The 27,881-nt window shown below is 41.0% G+C and overlaps 1 protein-coding gene across 2 annotated transcripts in view; it reads right to left on the bottom strand.

Moving 5' to 3' along the window:
* Positions 1 to 331: 331 nt before the first annotated feature.
* The window catches only part of BRMS1L (BRMS1 like transcriptional repressor), a 35,572-nt gene continuing 8,022 nt past the window's right edge, over positions 332 to 27,881 (bottom strand). Inside the window, exons 3-10 of one of the 2 annotated variants that reach the window (XM_002718145.5) lie at positions 27,119 to 27,246; positions 25,317 to 25,396; positions 12,530 to 12,626; positions 11,128 to 11,211; positions 9,132 to 9,196; positions 8,180 to 8,219; positions 5,223 to 5,349; positions 332 to 1,871 (exon numbers count right to left, since the gene is read on the bottom strand). In XM_002718145.5, coding sequence (XP_002718191.1) covers positions 1,754 to 1,871; positions 5,223 to 5,349; positions 8,180 to 8,219; positions 9,132 to 9,196; positions 11,128 to 11,211; positions 12,530 to 12,626; positions 25,317 to 25,396; positions 27,119 to 27,246 — 739 coding nt within the window. In that variant the 3' untranslated portion in view covers positions 332 to 1,753. Of the gene's footprint in view, positions 1,872 to 5,222; positions 5,371 to 8,179; positions 8,220 to 9,131; positions 9,197 to 11,127; positions 11,212 to 12,529; positions 12,627 to 25,316; positions 25,397 to 27,118; positions 27,247 to 27,881 lie in introns of both variants that reach the window. The other variant, XM_017348265.3, reaches the window with a different exon arrangement.

Consider the following 27,881-nt stretch of genomic DNA (forward strand, 5'->3'; position numbering starts at 1 on the left):
TCAAACCCTCCTTGGAAACACACAGTTGTGAAGAAGAACAGAGGTCCCAGCATCGTGGTGCGGTGGGTTAAGCCCCGTGTGCAACACCAGCATCCCATACTGGAGCGCCAGTTCGACCCCAGCTCTTCTGCTTCCAGTGCTTGGGCCCCTGCCTCACCTATCGGAGACCCTGATGGAGTTCTTGGCTCCTGGCTTTAGCCTGGTCCAGCCTCAGACATTAGGGGATCTCTCTCTCGGAGATCTCTCTGTCTCTCTGCCTTTCAAACAAATAAAAAGAAATCTTTAAAAAATAAATAAACAAATACACATAAGCAATTCAAGACACTCCAAGGACACTCCAACACATCTTTTTATTTATATACTAAATTTAAAAATACAAATCTTATTAAAAATGCTTATCAAACATTGTATACATAAGTACTGTCAAATACTATTGGATTATGACATTATGTACATTTGCTAAGGTCAATTAGAAACAGAATAAAGTAGCAAAACTTGGCTGATACTGAATTTCAAAAGTCAAATGGTATAAAGTTTGGCAACTGGGAAGCAGTGATCTGCAGAGGAAGTCTACAGAGGTAAATGCTAAGAGAACAAACGGAATCATGCGGTCGCTCCTGCCCTGAGCGTTCCAGGCAGCGTGCTTCCTCTTCCTCTTCCTCTGAAGTCTCACGGTAACAGAAATTAAAGTGCACAAGAGCACCAGGAACACTTGGTTTGGTTGTACTCTGAAAGCGTTCTACAGCCACCTGTGCTGCCACACGAGGGTCTCCACTCTGTACGGTTCCTGAGGCTCTGAAGTGAAGTTTGAACGTGGCGAAGGGCAAGGAGGACGTTTTCTAAATTGCACCAAATGGCCTTACAGTCTAGAAACACCAGAGATAAAAACACAAATTTGGGGACAGATGCAAGGAAGCAACCTCCGTCTATTTCGCCACAGTAATAAAATTAGGACAAAGACCTAGTTTCGCCTCTGGAAAATGCTTACTAAAAATCTGTTTCCAAAAAATCAGACATGTACAGCAAGCACCACAACTGTCAGTTACTGTCCACTTACATACAGCGCCAGAAATACCAGGTACAAACACAGAAACACAGGGAGAAGCGTGTTAGCACTTGACACTCGTTTTACTAACATGAAGTATAACTCGTAAAAAATAGGTCACTACTAAACAGTCAAGAAAGAAAAGGAAAGCTTCTATTCTACAAAAGTGCTCCTTTTAGGTCTCCAACCCGATAGTTTAGTCGTGGGTAAACAAGATTGCAGGGTAAGGCCGTCAGCTCTAAATAAGCTGATGATACCATATGTACATACTCACATAGACATGTTGCAATCCAATTCTGATTTAACACCAATCTACTTGTACAAACCATTTATAGGAATCATTTTATCAGTCTTATTTACAAAGAATAACAAAGATATGGAAAAAATTTAACTGCAGATAAAGGTAACCATAGTTCACAAAGATGAGACATTTGCATAACTTTAAAAAAAAGAAAGAAAAAATTCTAGAAAGAAATACCTACTATATATTGTTCATTGGACCTAATTGGCAAATAAATGCAATGATCATGACTAATTATTGTTTTTTGTAAAAACATCAATATGAGGTCTACTTAAAGTATTACCTACAAATACACATTCTGTCATGATTCAGCGAGAATATTGTTATTGAATACATTTTTTTACTCTCATGGCACATCACACTTTGTAACACTAATAAGGTAGGTTTAGATAACACTTAAATCATGATTACGAATGTTTAATTGAATATTTTCCTTTCTGTAGCTGTGAAATGTAAAGCTTAGATTTGCTTCCATCAGGCCTCTTAAACCAAACTTCATCATGGTTAATTGTTGTAATTATGGCACTAAAAAGGAAAAAAAAGAACGAATGAATTAATTATAGTATGCCACCTCACTTCATTTTTTTATTTTAATTTTTAATTTTATTATTTTTTAACTCTTATTTAATAAATATAAATTTCCAAAGTACAGCTTTTGGATTACAGTGGCTTTCCCTCCCATCTCCCTCTCCCATTCCATTCACATCAAGATTCATTTTCAATTCTCTTTATATACAAAGATCAATTTAGTATATATTAAGTAAAGATTTCAACAGTTTGCACCCACATAGAAACACAAAGTGAAAAATACTGTTTGAGTACTAGTTATATCGTTAATTCACATTGTACAATACATTAAGGACAGAGATCCTACTTGAGGAGTAAGTGCACAGTGAGTCCTGTTGTCTTAGCAAATCGACACTCTTGTTTATGGCGTCAGTAATCTCCCTAGGCTCTTGTCATGAGTTGCCAAGGCTATGGAAGCCTTTTGAGTTTGCCAACTCCGATCTTATTTAGACAAGGTCATAGTCAAAGTGGAAGTTCTCTCCTCCCTTCAGAGAAAGGTACCTCCTTCTTTGATGGCCCATTCTTTCCACTGGGATCTCACTCGCAGAGATCTTTCATTTAGGTGTTTTTTTTGTGTGTTTTTTTGTTTTTTGGTTTTTTGGTTTTTTTTTGGCCAGAGTGTCATGGCTTTCCATGCCTCAAATACTCTCCTGGGCTCTTCAGCCAGATCCGAATGCCTTAAGGGCTGATTCTGAGGCCAGAGTGCTGTTTAGGACATCTGCCATTCTATGAGTCTGCTGTGTATCCCACTTCCCATGTTGGATCATTCTCTCTCTCAATTTTTTTTTTTTTTTTTGACAGGCAGAGTGGACAGTGAGAGAGAGAGAGATAGAGAGAAAGCTCTTCCTTTTTCCATTGGTTCACCCCCCAATGGCTGCCGCAGTCAGCACACTGCAGCCAGTGCACCACGCTGATCCAAAGCCAGGAGCCAGGTGCTTCTCCTGGTCTCCCATGTGGGTGCATGGCCCAAGCACTTGGGCCATCCTCCACTGCACTCCCAGCCACAGCAGAGAGCTGGACTGGAAGAGGAGCAACCGGGACAGAATCCGGCACCCCGACTGGGACTAGAACCCAGTGTGCCGGCACCGCAGGCAGAGGATTAGCCTATTGAGCTGCGGTGCCAGCCAATACATAAGTCTTTAAAAAATTTTTTTGCATGAAAATAAGCTTATCGTTTGATTCCATTTCCTTGCTTTTACTATTCCATACCTTTTATCATTATTTTTCAGTGAACTTTTACCCATAAAAAACAAACTTGTGAAACAGAATGCCATACTATGCTGATAACCGCCTCATCATCCTGTTTGATGTGTCTCGACCACAAAAAGAGGCCCCATCAAGGGTTTGGCTCACATGGCCGACACTGTGGCGTAGCAGATTAAGCTGCGACCTCTAGCACTGGCATCCCATATGGGCACTGGCTCAAGTCCCAGCAACTCCACTTTCAATACGGCTCCCTGCTAATGTGCCTGGAAAAGCAGTAGAAGATGGCCCAAGTGCTTGGGCCCCTGGAGACTCAAAAGAAGCCCCTGGCTCCTGGCTGTTGAAGCCATTTGGGGAGTGAACAAACAGATGGAAGATCTCTGTCTCTCCCCCTCTCTCTCTATGGGTAACTCTGCTTTCAAATAAATAAAATAAATCTTAAAGGGGGGGGAGTGATTGGCTTACACCATGTAGGTTTATGTAAGTATATTCTGTGATGTTTACACAATGAGAATGCCTAGAGATACATTTCTTAGAACATGTCGCCACTGGTAAGCAACACGTAATATGTCAAACTTATACTGTTGCAACTCCATCCTCACCCCACCCTGCAAAAAAGAGAATTCAGGGGCTAAAATCCTTACTTATATTGCCTTACACCCTCAATTCTAATGAGCCTTGGCCACAGGAAATCCAACACTAATCCCTGATATCCACTGTCAAACCACTGACTGCACTTCAAAGGGATTCTTCTGGACACTACTAATCTTTACATAGAAATTTAAAAAAATAGATTTGTGTTTATTTTCTTTGATGCTATGTCATCTCTTTTTTAACCACTCTGATGCTTGGTAGTAAAACATTTCAAAAACAATAAAATAAAGAGAGGCCTCCAGGAGTATCATATCTAATCTAGTAGTTAGCTCAGTGAGTGTCTGTGAGAAAAGTTACTACAATGTTCCTGGAATCCTTAAATTGAAAGATGCAATTATAACTCAATTAAAAGCATTGTACTGGCCGGCGCCGCGGCTCACTAGGCTAATCCTCCGCCTAGCGGCGCCGGCACACCGGGTTCTAGTCCCAGTCGGGGCGCCGGATTCTGTCCCGGTTGCCCCTCTTCCAGGCCAGCCCTCTGCTGTGGCCAGGGAGTGCAGTGGAGGATGGCCCAGGTGCTTGGGCCCTGCACCCCATGGGAGACCAGGAAAAGCACCTGGCTCCTGGCTCCTGCCATCGGATCAGCGCGGTGCGCCGGCCGCAGCGCGCCGACCGCGGCGGCCATTGGAGGGTGAACCAACGGCAAAGGAAGACCTTTCTCTCTGTCTCTCTCTCTCACTGTCCACTCTGCCTGTCCAAAAAAAAAAAAATAAAAAAAAAAAAAAAAAAAAAAGCATTGTACTTAGAAAAGAATATTCCAGACTAAACTCAAAGGCTTTATTTACTGAAAAAAAGATATTCTCTTACTCTAGAAGATTATTCAGAATTAAATACTAAGCTACTAAAGGAATGAAAGCAGTGATTAACATTAATATTTTCAAAAGGTCACATCAGAAAATAATTTATAAAGTGAAATAAATAAGTATATAAACTTTCTATAAGCCAGAAAAGATTACTGACACTTTAAAAAAAACAATTTTCAGCTTTCAAGTTATTCTTTGATCACTACTACTCTTAAGGTTTTCATTAATTTTATATTTCTTTCTTACCTTAACTGATATAAATTCTTTTTATCAAAATATCACAATGAACCTACAAAAAGCTAAGGGTTAAAGAGTCTACCATAAATTCATGACAGTATGGTTTAAAGGTCATTATACTGGATCATTACAATTCATCTACTCCAGGAATTAACCAGAGGGCTACTTACGTAGCCACATTTTGCCAACATTCTCACTCTATTCATGATTTTTATATGAAGTCTGGTGTATAAACATTAATAACTGTGTACATACATGTGTAATCAAATCATACACCAGCTGCAAAAGGGACTCACAGGCTACTGATGGCACATTACTAATGCACTGTTGAGGCAATGAGTATTTACTGAGCACAGTGATCTAACTACAGCACAGGGCAACAATGAAGTGGCAAAGGCTTTTTTTTTTTTACCTTGTAGGACACTCATCTTTTTTATCAATACAGATGGTCTGTCCACGTATATACCACTCGCCGTCGTAATACAGTCTTCCTTCTTCAGATCTGGCACTGTGCAGATGTTTTTCCAGTTTCACAGGTGCTAAAGGGGTCAGGTCAAAAACTGTTACATCAGTGAGACACTGTCAGAAGAACAAAAGGCTCAGAACACTAGGATTCACTACCAACCCATGCGTACATATGAAGGAAGCACTCCAAGTATGTCTTAGATAAAGAAACTAATATCTAACAAAAACAAAACTAGTTGATTTCTTACATTATTTTATAGAATTCATTGTTCCCAATATAACTACTAAATAAATCACCGATTAACTAGACAACTGCCAGAAGGGGAAATAGGCACATTACCAATTGCTAGGGCCAATTTTAAGTTGTATTTAAATACCAATTGCCATAGTTCACTGAAAATCATACTTTTCTTACTTGTCCTCTACAGGCACCTGATGTTTCCAAGGATGCAGAGCTTATTGTATATTCCAACAGTTTCCCAGACCTTTAATTCCAAAAAGAAAGTGCCCTAAGTAGAAATCCTAACTTAAATCCCAGAAATGGTTTTTGTATGAGTCAGATAAACCCGTGCTGGGGGAAACAACAAAGTCCTTTATGGAAACACATTGTCAGAAGCATATCATGACACCGATACCTCTGTATCACTCAAATGTCCCCTCCTCTGAGAAGTCCTCCCCACCCACTCAAGCCACTGCTCAGCTAGTCAGCACACTACTTCCTGTTTCCTAAAAAAGTATGGTATCTCTTTGAACAGAGAGGTCATGGGGAGATGTGAGAGTTACTGAGAAAAATTCCCACAAGTCTTCAATACCCAGGCCATAGTCAAAAGGCTCAGTATCTTTAATAGAATCTTCAATACATCATTTAATTTTTGTTACCCAAAAAAGTTTGGGAGGAAAGGTACTGAAGTCATTGTTGTCTAAACAAATTTACAGGTCGCAGTTAGAAGTGAGGCAGTAAGAATGAATATGTTTCATTGCGAAAACAGCAAAAATAGTTGGTGGTAAAATTTTATATTGTGGTTAACCTGTTTGGCTGTGATCTGATGCTTTTAAAGTAAAATATAAATATATAATTATATTGATTGCCATATTCATTAACAATGTCATTTTAGTTTATATTTGAATTACTCCATGTACTACTGCCTTAATTTTATCATATTGTTACTATATCATCTTTGGTGGTAGATATTATCTACCATCAAATTAGGATTTATTGTACTGCTGAAGAAATTAATTTGGTACTTGAAAGAAATGTTTTCTATCATAGAGAGGTAGCTGGAAAAGCTGCTTTTTTCGTTTAATGAAATTAGCATTCTGGCTCTTAGCTTGAATTTTATTGGTCAACTCAACCACATCAGAATACAGGTAGAACTTCTTCTTTGAGAGGATTATTAAATGAATTTCTGGAGATTCCCTGGCAAACAAACAGGTTTAGATTCAAAATGTCTTAAGCCATGCTAGAATTTCAAAGTAGAAACCCTAAGCAGTCTTTCACTAAGTTTCTAATATGTGTGCGGCTAGATCTCAAACAGAAGGCAAATGCTGTCTGTGGAAAAAGAAGTTGGTAAGTTTACTGTTAAACAAAACTACTTTCTATCTGTCCTCACTTTTTCCTCTCCCACCATCATTTCTAAACATGTTGCTAACTTAACTGGATATTTCTTTCCTTCGTAGACATTGCTTTTGTGTTTCTATGTGTGTGCATGGTTTGTGCATTTTGCTATGTTTTGTGACAGTCTTTCAGAATTAGAAAAAACTCAAGTGTAATTTGGTGTGACTTTTACTAAGGTCTATCGGAATACGATACACCTTGGTAATGGGTAAATTCTTTTACGGACTCCACTGTGGAGATTCTAATCTCTTCCCAGAAAAGGCACACACAGAACAAACTGTGTAGAATTTCTGAAAGTTCACAGACTGCCAGAAGCCAACCCAGGAATTTGAAACACCACCCATAGAGAATTACCGGACCCATAAAACACACTAAATACAGAATGTTGAATTTCTGGATTCTTACTGTTTTTTTTAAAAGATTTATTTATTTATTTGAAAGTCAGAATTACAGAGAGGCAGAGGCAGAAAGAGAGACACAGACAGAGAGAAACAGAGAGAGAGAATCTTCATTCCCCGGATGACTGCAACAGCCGGAGCTGCACCATTCCGGAGCCAGGAGCTTCTTCCGGGTCTCCCACATGGGTGCTGGGGCCAAAGTGCTTGGGCCATCTTCCACTGCTTTCCCAGGCCATAGCACAGAACTGGATAGGAAGTGGAGCAGCCAGAACTCGAACTGTCGCCCATATGGGATACCGGCACTGAAGATGGCGGCTATACCTACTACACCACAGCGCCGGCCCCTTAGTACTGTTCATAGTGATGTAGCTGAACACTGAAAGAAAAAATACACGGGGCCCGCGCTGCCAGCATCTCATATGGTGCCAGTTCGAGTCCCAACTGCTCCTCTTCCAGTCCAGCTCTCTGCTGCGGCCTGCGAAAGCAGTAGAAGATGGCCCAAGTCCTTGGGCTCCTGCAACCATGTGGGAGACCCAGAGCTCCTGGCTCCTGCCTTTGGATCAGTGCAGCTCCAGCCATTGGGGCCATCTGGGGAGTGAACCAGCAAACGGAAGACACCTCTCTCTCTCTCTCTCTCTCTCTCTCTCTGCCTCTGCCTTTCTGTAACTCTGCTTTTCAAATAAATAAATAAATCTTTAAAAAAATGAAAGAAAGAAAGAAGAAGAAATACACTATATCCAGAAATTTTGAAGTGTTTATACAAAAGACTCCAGAAGAATTCCTGGTCATATCAGGCTGGGTGTTTGTTGAGGACAGGGAATCACTCTTTAGTACCCAGAACAACCCTGATTCTAGGACTCTGCATAGACAGCATCTCTCAACCAGACTTACGTTCTGTTTTCACTCTGTGTGGACCCAGTGTAGCCATCGCCTTAAAAAAGAAAGAGCAGGAGAGAAGAAACAAGAAACTGAGTTCAGACCAAAAATATATTTTGGTAACCATTTAAGATATAAAAAACGACTAGCTAGCTCAGTATTAAATGCAGTAAAATGTAAGTACTAGCTGCTTCAATACATTTTTAAAGTCTAAGATCATATGAAATACACAGAATAACAACTTCTCCTGGAGGTGTTATCAATACTCGAAATAATCCTCTCTCAACTAAGAAGTTTATAACAAATGGAAAAATGTGAGGCCAGTGCTGTGGTGTAGTAAGTGAAGTCACCATCTGTGATGCCGGCATCCCATTTGGGCTCCAATTCAAGTCCCAGCTGCTCCACTTTCAGCAGCAGAAGATGGTCCCTGCACCCATGTGGGAGACTAAATGAAGCTCCTGGCTTCTGGCTTTAGTCTGGCCCAGCCCAGCCATTGTAGCCATCTGGGGAATGAACCAGCGTATGGAAGACTCTCTCTCTCTCTCTCTCTCTTTCTCTCTCTCTCTCTCTCTCAGTAACTCTGCCTTTCAAATAAATAAATATATCTTTAAAATAAATAAATAAATGTTTACTTTTGTTCATTCAACAAACATTGAGTGTCTTCCATGAGCCAGGACCAGGCTAAGGATTAGGCACAAAATGGTGATATTATTTGGGAGCAAAATAAAAAAATGTTTTTCTGTAATTCTTGTATAAATTATTATAAAAACTGCTGACATGTCCCTAATTCTTGAAGTATCACTACAGATTGCTGCTATCTGTAATACTACCAATTATCTTAGAGAAAATGTTGCAAAAGCAAAGAATATTTAACAATTATCATGCTTTGATGTATTAGTGAAAAATCTATACTCCTAAAAAGCAGACTATAAAAATGCACTTGTGCTTCACTCTTCTTTAATCATACCTTCCTGATTGTTGTCCAGTCTTCAAGAATATCAAGATCTTGTAGCATATAAACTATATATGGACGTTGAAAAGTCAAGGTCAATTCAGCAGTAAAGATATAACACTTTGAATTATATTTCCAACATTCAATTTTTCAGAGAATTGAAAAACGGTTCAGGAATATAATCCTTTGGTATTCTGAATTCTGACTCCCAATTATTTTACATATCCAAATAAGTACTGACATACATAGTCTAGTGCTTCTGATGCCACAATCATATTCCTTCAATTCTATGAGAACATTGATAACTTAAGGTTGAGGGGAAAAGACAGAGGTTTTTGGGGCTGGCGCCGTGGCTCACTTGGTTAATCCTCTGCCTGCGGCACCGGCATCCCATATGGGCACCAGGTTCTAGTCCCAGTTGCCCCTCTTCCAGTCCAGCTCTCTGCTGTGGCCCAGGAAGGCAGTGGAGGAAGGCCCAGGTGCCTGGGCCCCTGCACCCGCATGGGAGACCACGAGGAAGCACCTGGCTCCTGGCTTCAGATCGGCGCAGCACGCCAGCCGTGGCAGCCATTTGGGGGTGAACCAACAAAAGGAAGACCTTTCTCTCTGACTCTCTCTCTCTCTCTCTCTCTCTCTGTCTAACTCTGCCTGTCAAATAAAAATAAATAAATGTTTGGTTTTTTTTTTTTTTAAAAAGACAGAGGTTTTTAAGATACAGAGGCAAAGGGAGGGTTCCATAAGGATGCATATAGTAGTTTAATTTAAAGACAATCAGGGGGCTGGCACTGTGGCACAGTGGGTTAAGGTACCACCTGTAGTGCCAGCATCCCGTGTGGACACGACTACAAGTCCCAGCTGCTCCACTTCCAATCCAGCTCCCTGCTAATGTGTCTGGGGAAAACAGCAGAAGAGGTCCCAAGTGTTTGGGCCCCTACCACCCACATGGGGGAGAAGAAGCTCCTGGCTCCTGGCTTCAGACTGGCCCAGCTTTGGCTGTTGTGGCCATTTGGGGAGTGAACCAGCAGATGGGGAGATCTCTGTCTCTGCCTCTCTCTTTGTAAACTCTGCCTTTCAAATAAAAAAAAGTACAAATGAGAATTAAACCGTCATGCAGTATACTACATGCTACATAGAGATATAGATACTCTTTCTTTCTTTCTTTTTTTGAGAGAAAAAAAGAGAGAGCTGCCATCTGCTGGTTCTCTTCCCCCAAACATCTGTGACAACCAGGCCTGGGCCAGAGACTCAATCCAGAAATCCCACGTGGGTGGCAGGAATCCAGCCACTTGAGCCATCCCCCTGCTGCCTCTCAGGGTTCCCACTGGCAGGAAGCTGGAGTCGGCAGCAGAGCTGGATATCAAACCCAGGCACTCCAGCATATGCAACAGACATCTTAACTACTAGGCTAGGAAGCCTACGAATTTTCAAACTTGAAATCATGAATAAATTTCTTCTCTTCCCCCACCATTCTGAATGTAAACTATATCTTCTGCCTTCAATCCATTTTATAAGTCATCTTCCACTTTTTTTTCTTAAAAAAAAAAAAAAAAAAAAAAAAAGGTGGGCCTGGTGCTGTGGCACAGTGTGTAAAGCCACCGCCTGCAGTGCCAGATCCCATGTGGGTGCTGGTTCAAGTTCTGGCTGCTCCACTTCCAATCCAGCTCTCTGCTATGGCCTGGGAAAGCAGTGGAAGATGGCCCAAGTCCTTGGGCCCCTGCACCCGCATGGGAGACCTGGAGGAAGCTCCTGGCTCCTGGCTCCTGGCTTCAGACTGGTACAGCTCCAGTCATTGCTGCCATTTTGGGAGTGAACCAGTGGATGGATGACCTCTCTCTCTGCCTCACCTCTCTTTGTGTAACTCTTTCAAATAACTAAATAAATCTTACATAAAAAAAGGGTTTACTCATTAAAAACAAAATCACTGTGTACTAATAAAATTTCCCAAAATATGCACACTGTAGAAATGTACAGCAAGGAGGAAGAAAACCCCCGAAAACCCAGAGAAGGATATCTGAAACCACCACGGGCTTCTTCTTGTCGGGACTGAAAGGATCCTTCCTCTTCTTTCTCGACTGAAGCTCATCATTCCACAGCTCTGGCAAGGAAGTAAAAATTAAAGATTAGATTTCTGCTGACCAAAGGAGGGAAAATGACAGTCATCTCACAGTGGCCACCTATTCAAGTATACACTGTACACAACTCCACTGGCAGCCATGTGTATACACATGGGACTGTGTACCGCTCCAGGAGCAGCTACATTCAGTACTTACAAATTTTCCTCTGCCTTTTTTAAAGCAAAACTCGGTCTAGCACTTACGGATAATTGATGAGCACATGTCAGGTGCTTCGTAAAATATATATCACATGCATCGTCTCACCTAATCCTCAACTTTACCTTGAAGGCAGACATTCTTACTACTTCTTCTTGCTGACAAGGACACCAGCTTAGCAAAGTTCAGCAGCTGTCCACAGTCACCCAGTGAACCGGCAAGGGAACACCGGCATTAGAGCTCAGCTTATGTGACTCACCATGGCCACTCAACAGCAGAGGAATAAAATTTATAACAGATAAAATGAAAAGTATGCAAGAACTGCAGGTAACCTAGTCAGCCTTCTCCCTAACAAAGAAAACTTGTCCACAATATCCCTGGAAAAAGTAAATTTCACACTGCAGTGGCCTAATTTATGTATTAAGTTTTCCTTCTTCTGAGACAAAAATCTGCATCCCTGTAACTTTTCTCCATGTGCCTAGTTTGTCTGATGCCACCACAGTGAAAAGGTTTGCACTCCTTCTTCCACATGAGCCTCCCAGGGCTGAGCGGAACAATCTTCTACAGCTGTCTTCTCATGCTGTGCTCAGAGAGAGACCCCTGCCACACTTCTGTTTTGTCCCCCGTCATGAGTTCCGTGTCTTTTGGCATTCTGAAGTGTGAGCTCAGGTCAAGGTAACTAACAATCACAATCACATCAAATTCTTCAGCAGCCTCTCCTTTTCCCCTACTATGCGGACAATTCCTTTAGCAGCATTAACAGTGGAAGACCAAGATAAGACTCAGATATCATGGAGGACTGCAGGTTGAGCATCCCTAATCCGAAAATCCAAAATCCAAAATGCCCCCAAACCCAAAACTTTTTTGAGTGCTACCATGACAATGCAAGTAGAAAATTCCACACTCACCTCATGTGACTGGTGAGAAATACTGCATGAAATTACAATCAGACTAAGTGTATAAGGGGTGTGTGAAACATACGCGGTTTTGTGTTTAGACACCTCAAGCTAGCTCATAATTACATGGAAATAGTCCACAACGTGAAATCCGAACACTTCCGGTCCCGAGCACGTCCGATAGGGGGCACTCAAGCTGCGGGGCAGGCCAAAGGCCCTCCGTGCGCACGCCCGCGGCACGCCTTACCTGAGGTGATGTCGATGCTGTGCCTGTCCTCTTCAAGCCTCCGGATCTTCTCCTCAAGCTCACTCTGCACCGTATCATACAGCAGAAGCTTCTCGCTCTGCAAACCAAACCACGCAGCTCAGACTGAGCAGAAAGGGAAAACCGGGCCAAAGCACGAGGACGAATTAGCTTACTCTCGAAGCACGTTGACACATGCTGCTTCTGTCTGCTTTTCTAGGTCAACTTGAAAAGCTTAAAGAACAACTACCAAATACATAAAAGAAATAAAGCTAGAAGATATAGAATCAAAACACAGATTTAACTACATGCAATTACATTCCACTTAAGAACATCTAAATTGATTTATGATAATGAGGTAACAGTACATACTTTATACAAGCTTACAGAATGGCCCCATGGCCACTTTAAATATAAGCAGGCCTCACCTATCATCATAACGAAGAACATCTCCTGTAATGTATATTATTTTATATTTTCTCAACGAAATGATAATTGAGCCTTTATGCCTCAGTAATAATACCTCAGTGTCATATAAAGATAGCCCAATATATCACAGAAAGACTCAAGTATAAATTTTATAATCATTTAAAATAATTCAATTATAGTCAAAATTATAAAATTACAAACTAGGTATATCCAAATCTCCCCACAAAACTATGGACACATTGACTCACTAAAACAAATTGTTTTATCAATGGATCACATTGGAACTCAGGTCTACACCGCTGTTTTCAATTATGTAACACTGCAGCCCTTATTTTAAAAGCCACAAAGTGTACCTTAAGCCACAAAGTGTACAGATTCATCACACAGAAAACCTAAGCCAGATTCCCAAGCCATCACCACCTGCTTATGTCTAGTAGGGATATTAGGCCATTGGGAAACAGGCAGATACACCGCTCTGCGGGAGCTACAGGGATAGCATCGGATAGTTCTCATGGAAGACACTGGCCACGCCCACGCGGGCAGCATTCCCAGTGTCAATCATGAAGTCCACTCTTTTGGATTTGAAATACTTAGGGTTTCTCTCTGTCTCGCTCTCTCACTGTCCACTCTGCCTGTCAAAAAAAAAAAACCTTAGGGTCTACATGTACTTGTAGGCTCGCTCCTGACTGGCTGTGCGAAGCCAGCTTTTGTCACTTTGCCCAAGCCAAGAGCTGAAGAGAAAGCACAGCTGAAGAAATTTAAAACTCACGGTCCTATGAAAAATAACCTCACTGGAAGGCTCTCTATGCTGACTTCCCTGCACTGGTTCCCCTGCTTTTGGTAAAGGCTTCTAAAACACTGCCGTCCCATCTACACTGCACTGAAGAACTAGGAAGTATCACACACGTACCAGAGACAGGGAGCCCAGGCCCCTCCACAGACAAGATGCCGGGCCAGTTCAATGTAGACCTGAGGGTGATAAAGCTTCTGCTACTAAGAATATAAAAGTCTAGCTGGTAGATTTTCTATCTTTTCCACCAAAAATTTGCCCTAGGTCAAGCATAAATTCTACAATAAATCCACTAATCATTCTTCATAATTAAGAAAATAAACAAAAGCCCCAACGCTGTAAAATGTTTGGAGCTCTGAAGGTCTCTCTACATACATTAAAAGCATACTTAAAAAAAAAAAAAAAAAAGAAATTATCAATTCCCAACTTGACTCTCACTGGGATTAAACATGACAATAGGTCTGATCTGATTTCATCATCATTTAAAAAAATCATCTATTATTTTTCACTTTATGTTTCTGTGTGGGAGCAAACTGTTGAAATCCTTACTTAATGTATACTAAGCTGATCTTCTGTATATTAAGATAATTGAAAATGAATCTTGATGTGAATGGAAGGGGAGAGGGAGTGGGAAAGGGGAGGGTTGTGGGTGGGAGGGACGGTATGGGGGGGAAGCCATTGTAATCCATAAGTCGTACTTTGGAAATTTATATTCATGAAATAAAAGTTAAAAAAAAAAGCATACTTCAAAGTACACAGGTGCACCTTGGATCTGTTCTCATTCTTATTTCCCTCCCCTTTTTTTCAGAACACTCTCTCCCTTCTCCCCAACCCTCAAGACCCTTCAAAGAGCTCCCCAAAGAGGAATGAAAGCTGTAACAGAGCAGCTAGAGTGGACCTGGGACAGAAAGGGGCACCCAAACCCCCTCCCTGGGTGCCTGTGGGGCTTTCTGAGTTCAACCGGTCCCTTCACTATTTTGAAACCCTACTTGTAAGCAGGTATCTGACATCAAGAGATGTGCAACACCAATGCCGCCTGCACTGTTCACTGAGCCCTTTCCCAGTTTCTCATCCGGGCAGCTTGAAGGACGCCCAGGAAAGGTGCTCTAAGCCTCCGGCTTTGCACGGATCTCACAATGACCTGTGTGCAGAACCAGTTTCCCTCTGGCTGCTCCCTGACTCAGGGGCCTGTTTTCAGGACTGGAGTCTGGGAGGTTCTGAAAGACTATGATCAGATGGGATACATCTGATCTGCATGATCAGAGTGACACAGACTAAAAGCTAGCATCCTTTTTTTTTTTTTTTAAGTATACTCGGCTGAAAAATACACACAATAGAATTTTTTAAATTTTTTTTTGGACAGGCAGAGTTAGTGAGAGAAAGAGACAGAGAGAAAGGTCTTCCTTCCGTTGGTTCACCCCCCCCAAGTGGTCACTATGGCCGGCGCGCTGCCAGGAGCCAGAAGCTTCCTCCTGGTCTCCCATGCGGGTGCAGGGCCCAAGCACTTTGGGCCATCCTCCACTGCCTTCCCGGGGCCACAGCAGAGAGCTGGACTAGAAGAGGGGCAACAGGGACAGAATCCGGCGCCCCAACTGGGACTAGAACCCGGTGTGCCGGCGCCGCAGGTGGAGGATTAGCCTAGTGAGCCACAGCGCCGGCCTCACAATAGAATTTTTAAAATATAGAAACAGACCTTGGTTATGTGGAAATGTGACTTTCCAAATCACCTGGTAATTTAAGGATAATAAATGATAATAGAAAAATGAGCTTAATTATATCCTGAGGATAAAAACCTCAAAATTGCTGGCTTTATATTATACATAAAAATTAATGGACTACAGCAAATTTAAAAAATGAAATCTAAAAGAATGTATTAAAGAAACAATGCATTTCCCAGGCTGAAGGTGTTAGTTTCCTAATTAAAAGCTTCCCCGAGGATCTAGCACAGCGAATGAAAAGGGATCCACACTGTGGCCCAGGACACAGGGACCCTTCAGGAAGGAAACAGGTTACTTAGAAACATCAGGAGTCAGAATAAGAGACTTCCCAGAAACACCACCAGCAGCTGGGAAACAATGGAATAACACCTTCAAAACTCTGCCGACCATGCCTGCCATCCACAACGTCAGACTCGCCAGGGTGAGAGCAAAGATGTTTTAGGACTGGAACGATGTGGTGGCCTGAGATAATCCTTGACCACAGACTAATTACTCTCAGCCTGAATGGGGTAGAACTCAGGGACTCACCGCTGATGAACAGGCCATGGCGGATGCACATCATAAAAACACTACCATTCTGTCTGCCCCTCTGCGTTACTCAGTGTTTGAGATCTGGAGAGCAGGTCATGGGGACACTCATGCAGCCTGCGAGATGCACACAGCAGGAGAACTAAGACCCCCAACCAGGACCTGGCAGCAACTTGCCAGCCTTGAAGTCAATCAAGGTGGGAGCAGATCCTCCCGCCCCAAGTCAAGCCTTCAGTTAACTGCATCCCTGGTGCAACTTCATGGGATTCCCTGAGCCAGAATCACCCGCCTAAGTTGCTCCCAAATTCCACTGAGGCTCTGAAATAATAAGTGTTTAACTACTGCATTGGATTTTGGAGTAACTCGTTACAGAGCAATGGATAACCACGACGAGGAATCTCAAAAAACTGACTTCTATCATGTCTCAGCTGCTCCACTTCTGATGCAACATCCTACTAATGTGCCCGGGAGAGCAGCAGAGTATTGTCTAAGTCCTTGGGCCCCTGACCCATGTGGGAGACCCACATGAAGTTCCCGGCTCCTGGCTTCAGCCTGGCTGAGCCCAGGCTGTTTGGCCTTTTGGGGAGTGAACTAGCAGATGAAAGACCTCTCACTCTATCTCTCCCTCTCTAACTCTTTCAAATAAATAAAAATAAAACTTAAGACAAAAACGGACTTCTATACACCCTTTCTCTAAGATGCTACCGAAAGACACCTTCTAGCTAACCAAAAGAGGAAATAAGATCCAGCCAAAGAGAAATGAAAGGAATTTCTGGGTTGATGGTGAAGAGATGACCCACAAAGACAGGAATGTAGTTAGTCTAGAAAGATTCTGAAGGATGGAGCAGGAGGAAACAAGAGGACAAGGGACCAAAGGATGGGGTCGGGGTAAAGGGGCTGCTTCCAGGAGGGAGCACTTCCAGAGAAAACAGGGCTGACTGGTCCTCTGATACTCTTGGTAGCACAGCAACCAGCAGTAGACTTCCTATCTGACAGAAGCAAGCATGAGGGATGTTTTAGAACATTCTAGGAGTCGCCAGACTGTTTACGACTAACTTGACAATGAGAAGCTGCTCTGACCTTTACTGGACAGGAGGGTAAATGCTCACAGAGAGGAAAATGATCACAGGGCTCACGCCTGTTTTGACTCTTCATGAGTTCATGACACTAGATAACACACTTATTTTGCTGACTACTCAAGCTTTGTGAAAAGTCAATGAAGCTGTACATGTATGCCTTAATTAAAAAAAAAATAGCATTAAGAGGCTTTCAAAGATCTGCTGGAGTCTCTGGGAAGAACTGATAAACACAGAGAAAGCTAACAATAAAGGAAGCAATTATTCATTTCAAGGTTGAAAAAAACATACAAGCAGTGAAGCTTACGCACAGTCCAATTCCAGGTTCCACGAACAATATTTATAACCAAGAAAAAAATACAGAGGAAGAACTCTCATTATATGCCTGGCTGCCACCATAAGAACCAATAGGAGGCCAGTGCCGCGGCTCACTAGGCTAATCCTCTGCCTGCTGCGCTGGCATCCCGGGTTCTAGTCCCGGTCGGGGCGCCGGTCCTGTCCCGGTTGCTTCTCTTCCAGTCCAGCTCTCTGCTGTGGCCCGAGAGGGCAGTGGAAGATGGCCCAAGTGCTTGGGCCCTGTACCTGCATGGGAGACCAGGAGGAAGCACCTAGCTCCTGGCTTCGGATCAGCACAGCGCGCCAGCCATGGTGGCCATTTGGGGGGTGAACCAACGAAAGGAAGACCTTTCTCTCTGTCTCTCTCTCTCACTGTCTAACTCTGCCTGTCAAAAAAAAAAAAAAATAAGTAAGAGTGTCTGAAATATGAGATTAACTTCCAGAAGCAGGAACCAATAGGTAATATCTAAACTTGATCAATATTTGGAAATATGAGAAGCAGTAGCATAAGAGTTAGACAAACAATTGTGCCTGGCATGTAGAACTGAGAACTTTCCCACCCCCGGCTGTCTCTGCAGAGGGTGGTGGCTACAAAGATGAGTAAGTCACTGGAGTTGGCCTAGAAGAGGAAAGCACGTGCTGGGGTAGCAGCAGACTGAAGAAGATCAGAGAAGGCAAAGCAGAACTGGTCACCCCATCAACAACTGCCTGATATTGAGAAAATCCAAAGTACAGTCTGTGCCTTCTTGGCCAAAGGCATTGCCCATCACAGTGGTGGCAGATTAAGCCTGTGGAAGACACTTGAGAGAGTACTGGCTATCATTGACATGGGGGGTTCTGATATGAGAAGCATGCCAGGTAAATAATGAAAATCAAACCATGCAAAAATTTCCTTAATAAAACTTGCTATAGTTTGTTTAAAAAAAAAAAGACCTGTTATTATTATACATCTGTGACTCGGGAAATATATACACACATTATCTGCTAAAACAAAATGTTAAGAAGAATATTTAGAACCATAACATACCCATGAAATACTGCTGGAAAATAAGCTAAAACACAAAATAGTGTGTGTGTGTGTATAAAATAGTCATGTTTTATATATATAAATATATATACTACATATATATATATATAAATGGCTGTTATGATTATATATAGTGGGCCTTTGGCACAGTAGTTGACACCATTTGAGATGGCTGCATCCCATATCAGAGTGCCTGATTCTGACCCAGCTTCCTGTTACTATGCACCTGGAGGAAGCAGATGATGGCTCCAGTACTTGGGTCCCTGTTACTCACATGGGAGACTAGGATTGAATTTCTGGCTCCAGGCTTCAGTCTGACCCAGCTCTTGCTATTGTGGGCATCTGAGGAGTGAACCAGAGATAGAAGATCTCTCTGTTTCTTTGTCTTTTGAATAGGTTAAATAAATAATTTTTAAAATTAAAAATAAATACCCCATAACACAGCAATCCAATTCTGGGTATTTATCCAAAAGAAGTGAAAGCAGGACCTCAAAAAGATAAGAGATGTTTGTACTCCCACTGTTCCCCACAGCACTATTCACAACAGCCAAGATGAGGAAGCAACTTAAATGTGCATGCACCTATATGTACACCATGCAATACCACACAGTGCTTAAAAAAATGAAATTCTGGTGTTTTTCAACAAAATGGATGCAACTGGAAAACACTGTACACAGTGAAATAAGCCAGTCCCAAAAAGCAAATACCATACGTTCTCCCTAATCTGTGGTAACTAACACACTACCTAAAACGTAATCTATGGAAGTGAAATTGACACTTTGAGATGCAATGATATTTTTTTAAAGATTTATTTATTTTATTTGAAAGTCAGAGTTACACAGAGAGAGGCGCAGAGAGAGAGAGAGAGAGAGAGAGAGAGAGAGAGAGACAGAAAGGGAGAGAGAGGTCTTTCACCTGCTGGTTCACTCCCCAGATGGCTGCAACAGCCGGAGCTGTGCCAATCTGAAGCCAGGAGCCAGGAGCTTCTTCCAGGTCTCTCACATGGCTGCAGGGCCCCAAGGACTTGGCACATCTTCTACTGCTTTCCCAGGCCATAGCAGAGAGCAGGATTGGAAATGGAGCAGCCGAGCCTCGAACCAATGCCCAAATGGGATGCCGGCACTTCAGGCCAGAGTGTTAACCTGCTGTGCCACAGCGCCGGCCCTGAGACGCAATGATTTTGAATAGCCCTTGTCTGGACTGCTGAGGAACACTTTTGGTTCTTTTTGTACTCTTTATTGAATTCTTTACTTAGTGTGGGGTTAATCTTATGTGTATAAAATTAATTGAAAATAGATCTTAGTAGAAAATAAGAACGGGAATAGGAGTTGGAAGAGGAAAAAGGATGGGAATATGGGTGGGAGAAAGAGCAGGATGGGAAGAATCACTATTTCTAAATTTGCATATATGAAATGCATGGGCCGTCGCTGTGGCCTAAGGGTAAAGCCACCGCCTGCAGTGTCACCATACCATGTGGGCGCCAGTTTGTGTCCTGGCAGCTCTGCTTCCAATCCAGCTCTCTGCTATGGCCTGGAAAAGCAGTGGAAGATGGCCCAAGTGCTTGGGCCCCTGCACCCACATGGCGGATCCAGAAGAAGCTCCTGGCTCCTGGCTTCGGATTTGCGCAGCTCTGGCCGTTTGACCAATTGGGGAGTGAACCAGTAGATGGAAGACCTCTCTCTCTCTCTCTCTCTCTCTCTCTCTCTGCCTCGTCTTCTCTCTCTGTGTAACTCTGACTTTCAAATAAATAAATAAATCTTTTTAAAAAAAAATCTCTCTCTAAAAAAAAAGAAATGTATGAAATTTGATACTTGTATACCTTAAATAAAAGGTTTCTAGGGAAAAAAAAACTGCATGGACCGATGAATGGGTGAAGAAAATATGCTATCTACATATAATGGAATACTACTTGCCCTTTAAAAAGGAAATCCTGTTATTTGTAACATGAATGAACCCTGAAGTCCTTATTCTAAGTGAATTAAGACAGTCACAGGAGACAAATCCTGTATAATACCACTTATATGAGGTATGTAAATTAACCAAACACACAGGAAGTAGAAGCAGAAAGTAGGATATGATTACTGGGGCTGTGGATATGGGAAAAGGAGGAGTTGCTACTCAACTGATACAAAGTTTCAGTTATGCAAGCTCATTAAGTTCTAGACAGCTGCTGTATACCACTGTATCCATAGTTTAAAATATTGTATTATACAATTAACATTTTTTTAAGATGGTAGATCCCATGTTAAGTGTCCTTAACACAGAAAAAGGAAAGGAAAGGAAAGGAAAGGAAAGGAAAGGAGAGGAAAGGAGAGGAGAGGAGAGGAGAGGAGAGGAGAGGAGAGGAGAGGAGAGGAGAGGAGAGGAGAGGGGAGGGGAGGGGAGGGGAGGGGAGGGGAGGGGAGGGGAGGGGAGGGGAAAAAATTCCACAGGAATAAGTTTCAGCAAGGTACTCTGGAATCACAAGTATTCTCTACCTTCATTTTCGGTCAAAAGAGTCCGAGACTATGAATGTCCATCATGGAGTATCTCATCATTCCTGACTCCTTCTGAAGATCATCGCTAGGTGAATTTTTAGGAAATAAGAAAATGGGGGCTAGCACTGTGGCACAGCAGGTTAACCTGCTGTCTAGGATGCCAGCAGCCCATATCAGAGCATGTGTTTGAGTCCTGGCAATTCTGCTTCCACTCCAGTTCCCAGCTAATGAGCCTTGGAAAGCAGCAGATGGCCCAAGTGCCTGGGCTCCTGCCACATATGTGGGAGACTCAAACAGAATTCCTGGCTGCTGGCTTCAGCCTGGCCCAACCCCAGCCATTGCAGTCATTTGGAGAGTGAACCAGCAGATGGAAGATCTCTCTCTCTCTCTCTCTTTCTCTCTCTGTCATTCTGCCTTTCAAATAAACAAATCTTAAAAAAAAAAAAAAAAAAAAAAAAAAACCAACTAAAAACAGAAAAGAAATACAAGGAATTAACAAACTCACTACTACAGAGCAAAATTTTCAGACATCTCTCAAGGCGATGGAAGATGAAACAAAACAAAACAAAACAAATGAACAAAAAAGACTAGGGAAACAAGGCGTTGATATTTATATTAATTAATTAATTAAAATGTTAAGAGGAATGAGATGTTCACTTAATTTGAAAGTGCGTCTCAAAATAAGTATTTGTCACAATGAAAAAAAAGTAAGTTTACTTGAAGAAATCTTGAAGATACCACTTAAACCACATAATCAAAGTATACATCTCCAATAATGATACATTTCAAAATTATGCACTGTCTGGTAGAGTTCAATCAGAAGAACACAGCATCAGTGCTGTAATAGTTCTGCTAAAGAGACAAAACCTGACTCCAGTTATGAAGAAATACCAGAGCAACTCAAAACTGAGGAATAGCCTGCAAAATAGCTGGACTGAAACTGTGGAAATGTCAAGACCCTGAAAGCCAAAGAAAGACCACGGAATTGTTCTGCACTGAAGGAGACTTAAAAGACACGACAAGCAAATGCAACGACAAACACAACGTGATTCTGAACTGCATCTCTTTTCTTTACAGGGTGCTACTGTGACAATCCCTAAAAACGTGACTGGAGTTTGCGGATTAGATGGTAGCCACACAGAAATGCACCTTTCCTGATTCTGCTGACTGTACTAATGGTACAGAATGTTCCTCGTTTGTCTGAACCATCCATGAAAGGATTTGAGGTGACGGTGTATCATGTTGCTAACTCATTTTCAGTGGTTCACCAAAAAGACTTCTTTGTATTTTCTTGCAACTTTACTATCAATATGAGACTGTTACAGACAACTAAACCCTCACAGAACTGACTAGTACAATCCTAAATATATTTATGGAAGAAAAAAATGCAATATTTCTAACTCATTTTATGAATCTTGAAATCAAATTAAAAGCCATATGATAATTGAAAGTTAAATCTCACTTGTAAACATGAAACTCAAATTTCTAAATAAAATATTAGCAAATTGACTGTGGCAATGCAGAAGAGAATCATTCCAATAATCCAAGGAAGGCTTACTATTAGGAAATGCATTTGTTTTTCTTTTTTTTTTTTTTTGTTTTAAGATTTTTATTTATTTATTTGACAGGTAGAGTTACAGAGAGAGAGAGAGAGAGAGAGAGAGAGAGGTCTTCCTTCCGTTTGTTCACCCCCCAAGTGGCTGCTATGGCCAGCGCTCACCAATCTGAAGCCAGGAGCCAGGCGCTTCCTCCTGGTCTCCCATGCGGGTGCACTTGGGCCATCCTCCACTGCCCTCTTGGACCACAGCAGAGAGCTGGACTGGAAGAGGAGCAACCGGGACTAGAACCCGGCGCCCATATGGGATGCCAGCACTGCAGGCAGAGGATTAGCCAAGTGAGCCACGGTGCCGGGCCCAGAAAATGCATTTGTAACACAAGTCACTGCATTAATATATCAAGAAGCAAAGAATCACGACTAATTCAATAGATGCAAAGCTTTTAATAAAATCTAACAACTATTCAGGATAAAAATTCTTAGAAAACAAGAAATAAAAGGAAATTTCCTTAACCTGATACATTTACTAAAACCCAAAAGAAAATATAATACTTAATGGAAAGTATTAGAAGCATTCCCTTATGATTAAAAACATGAAAATAATGTGCTTTCACTGCTTCTATTCCATGTTGCAACAGAGGTCCTATCAGAGCCATTAAGAAAAAGAAAAAAGATGTGGTGCAGGCATCCCATATGGACACTGGTTCAAGTCCTGGCTGTTCCACTTCCAATCCCGCTCTCTGCTATGGCCTGGGAAATAGCAGAAGATGGCTCAAGTGCTTGGGTCCCATGTACCCACATGGGAGATTTGGAAGAAGCTCCTCGCTTCAGATCAGGCCAGCTCTGGCCATTGCAACCATCTGAGGAGTGAACCACAAATGGAAGACCTTTCTCTCTCTGTCTCTCCCATTCTGAAATTCTGCCTCTCAAATAAACAAATAAATACTTGAAAAAACATAAGAGGAAGATCAAAATTGAAGAAACAAAGTCTCATTATTCACAAACAACATTATCATCTATATGAAAAATCTAAGATAATCTGTAATCAATTATTAGAATAAGAAGAGAGGTAGATAAAATTCTAGATACTAAACATCAACATACAAAATCACTTTTCTATACAGCGGCAAAAAAATAAAAAGCAAATTTTTAAAAGTTGCTACTTAGTAAAATAGAATTGAACAATAACAACAACTGTAAGAAAATGAACAGGGCAAGTGCACCAAGTTTTTCAGTTTTGAAGACTTACTAGATTGAGAGCCATAGAAAAATACTGTGCACTTGTGTGGAAACAGACTGATGGGACAGACAAAAAAAGCCAGAAACAAATCAGTACGTCTATGATCATTTGATATGTAGAAGAGAGAAAATGGTTGACTTGTGGGACAAGGTTAGAGTAATAAATAGCATTGAGATTATATTTCCATATACAAAAAAAATAAAATAAAATAAAATTAGGACCATGCTTTACACCACACACAAAATTCAATTACAGGTTATTTAGCAATCTCAAAGTTAAAAGTAAATTTTAAGCATTTAAAGAAAAATAAATATTTTACTTCAAAACAGGGAAGACACAAAAAGCACAAATCATAAAGACAATAAATTCAACTACATTAAAAATAAACAACTTGGGGCTGGCATGTGGCCAAGGGGTTAAGAGGCTGCGTGGAACACCCACATACCATTCCACAGTGACTGGGTTCAAATCCTGGCTCTGCTCTCAAGTCTAGCTTCTTCCTTACAGGCTCCCTTAGAGGCAGCACAGGTGATGATGGCTCAAGGGGCTGGATCCCTGTCAGCCACACGGGAGACCTGGACTGGGTTCCCAGCTCCTGGCTTTGGCCTGGCTCAGCCCCAGCCATTGCTGGCCTCTGGGAAGTGAACCAGCAGATCCGAATATGTGTTTGTTCATCGTCACTCCCACACCCACTAATGCCCCTTCCTTCCCTCCCAACAAATATTTTTTTTTTTTTCAAAAAAGTAGAACTTGTATGCATCAAGTAATCAAAAACAGTGAAGACATCCCACACCTGGGTAAACATACTTGCAAAGCATATAAACAGCAAAGCATTTGTATTCAGAATATATAAAGAATCTCTACAGTCAAGGCGAAAAAGACCAAGAGCCCAACACAACGGCCAAAGATACAAACAGGTACTGCTTTGGAAAGAAAACCCAAGCAGCTAGTAAACACCAGTGCAACCAAGAAAATGAAGCTCCATCATTTTTATACCTACCACTCTTAGTACTGTGCATTAAAGTGAAATGGGAACCAATACAACTTGTCCTCTTAGTTTCACCAGTATATTCATGATATTTTCTAGGTTTTGTGAAACGCTGTCTATAAATGAGCATATTTTTAAATGATATTTAAATAAACAGAACATATGGAAAAATACACCAATTTCTTTTCATAAATACAGACTTCTAACCTAACACATGGAAAGAGACAGAAATAATCTCTATAGCCTAACATTCTTACTGCACCACTGGGTATATATCTTTGGCTTTTAAGTCTAAACTTCCATATTATACTAATATTTTCAGTGATGCTGGGTAACGTAATTGTTACAAATTCTTTTCAAAGTAACAGTTGCAAAATTTCTAAAGTTACCTCAGTTCTTTCCCATGGTCCTTTCTTTGTGTCCTATCTCCAAACAGTTTCCAGTGTAAATGTATTTCTGATTGGGGTTTTGGTAGACACATACACACACATATACACATACACACAAACACACACACACACGCAATGAGCGAAAGCCCATTTTATTTTGTTTTACTTATTTTATTGCTACACTCAGAAAAAGCTTGGGGATTAAATTAGCTTAAAAGTTCAGTGAAATGACAGTACCTCACAATGCTGGCGAGAGGCTTGGATTTCACATTCATATTTGTTCTTTACAGATTCTAAGCAGAGCTCTCTATAGATTCCTGCAACCAAACACAATGACTCCAATTATGTCCGCAATAAGGAGCTTCACTACCACGTCCCTGCCGGAATTTTGTCCTCACCGTATAAGATGAATCAAGAAGAAACTGACAAGTGATTCTAATTTTACCTTTAAAAAATAAAAATAAAAAAGGTTCATTTAAAATATATTTCAAGACTAGAAACTAAGAGTTTAAGAGCTACAAGAAACCACCTTGCTCATTTTTGTTCTTACCCCATGTCTCTAAGATACTCCTACCTGTTTGAAAGACAATGACCCAATGAAAATAAAATTATTTTCCTATGAAAAACAGTATCTCCAGTTTCTCATAACAAAAACAGACAATAAACTCTGATTTTATCAATCATGTGTATTCAAGAGACAACCAGATGCTATACCCCATCAAAACCACTATTTTTGAACTATTATTTGTTTTCAGAGTCCAAAGCTCCCAAGAGGAATAAATGTACAAACATATCTGGAGTCCTCTTAACAGAGCTTTACCTACAAGACAGATGCCCGAGAGAGTTTAGCTTGGAGATAAGAGCAAGCATAACAATAGAAACTAAGCAGCATGGCCATGCAACAGGCCACCACACAAATGGCAAGCACAGAGCTCTAGAGGTGTATACTAAATTCCATGCCATAGCTGCTCCTAGCAATTCAATTACCTGTCTTTGCATAGCAAAAGTAGGGGAGGATATCCGGAACTATGCCTTAGCAATCAGTGTACACACACTATTTGCAAAATCAAAAAGTAAGGGAGGCCACAGAGTTGAAAAACAAGTACCTGACTTGAGTGATAGTTCCTGATCATCCATTTAGTGTAAAAGAATATTAAAGGAAATCCGGAACCCTTTTAAGAGTATCAGTCCACATGCAAAGACAGCAAGCTAGTATCACACTGCCTGCATACTTAATAATAAGCCCTCGGGAATAAAATTTGATTTAAGGTGAATTTAGTAAAAAAGAACTTATCAACAATGCCTTGGATATTACTTAACAAGTACATAGGACTAATTAGTGCCCCTCCCAAAAAGAAAAACAATCAGCATCTCTATCAATTAAAGCTGAGATTTTGTTTGATCACAGAAAACTTTAAGTGACCTTTAAATAGATAAATGATTATGAGTGCTTGGGCACAATACTGAGGTTGGATCCCAGTTACAAACAGAAAACTGAAGCTTAACCATACAAATATGATACATCTTCATTTACACAGAGCCATGAATGAGCAATCAAACTTATCAAAAAAAGTAAGTACCAATTTAAATATCTGGCTGAATGCTAATATATACTATAATTTCCTGATCAAACTTTTTAAAAAAAGTTTCTATCAATTAAAAAAAATTGCATTATTCTTACAATGAAAAATACTACAAGTACTTAAATTAAGCCTTTTTGCTAATAGAGAATTAAACTGTGATGTAACATTATCTCTTAGTAAAAGTACTATAGCTTCCAATTGTTTCACCAAATGAGGAAGTATCCTCAACATTGTTGAGCAATCAGAGGGCTGTTTTCTTTGTTTGTTTGTTTGTTTTAATCCCACACAGCAGCAAAGAAAAGCAAAAGGCATTTATTTAGTAAATAAATGTGGGCTGACTGATAGTGAAATATTCTGATCAATGTAAATATATCTATAATCCCACCAATTACAAACACTTTAAAGCTATTGAAGAGTTCACATCTACTATAGGGAAAAGACGTTTCACTTTCCTACCTGCTACCTTTGTACGAATTTGCATATTTTCTTGTAGAGTTGCCAGTGGTTCCAAATATTCTGGTGCCTTCCCAGCTATGACCTCCTGTAGTTTTGCATCCACCTGACTTAATCGCTCTTTATAAAGTCTTAACAAAGCAAAAATTAGTGTTAATTTAAAAATCTCAACAAAGGCTAACAATATGCCATTTTCATACATTATTTATTCCTAAAATCATAAAACTCTAGTAACCTATCAAAGGTATTTTTGCCATGATCTCAAACAGAGAGCTCAGTCACATAATTTAATTTTATGCAAATAACCACAAAATAGGTATCTACCCTGTTTCTATCAGTATCCCTCATTAATGGTTCACTCACAATACCAAATACACAGTTGAAGTAACTACTTTTGGCCTCTCAACTTGTGTTTTTAACTGTAGAACAATAAATTAACTTTAAGAGAGAAGGTCATTTAAACTCTGAGTTTAAAAGAAACAAAGAAGTCATTTTGAATAGTTTAGAAACAATGTTGCTAGTTGTCAAAATAACTAATTCCGTGGCTTCCTCCCACCTTTCTTGAAAAGGAATTAGTATCACAAAATGCAGCCTATAAATTCTTTAACAGAACGGGGAGGAATGGCTACTGAACCTGTGGCTTGGCATAACCAGCTCATTCTGACTGCAAATGAAGAAGCCAGTAGCAAAACCAGTGGTTCAATGGAGGAGGAAATGAAAAACAGGGAAGGGGTTTCTTTGTTGCCCTTAATTACGAATCCGCTTA

This window comes from Oryctolagus cuniculus, chromosome 12 (assembly GCF_964237555.1).
Source record: "Oryctolagus cuniculus chromosome 12, mOryCun1.1, whole genome shotgun sequence".
Classification (NCBI taxonomy): Eukaryota; Metazoa; Chordata; class Mammalia; order Lagomorpha; family Leporidae; genus Oryctolagus; species Oryctolagus cuniculus.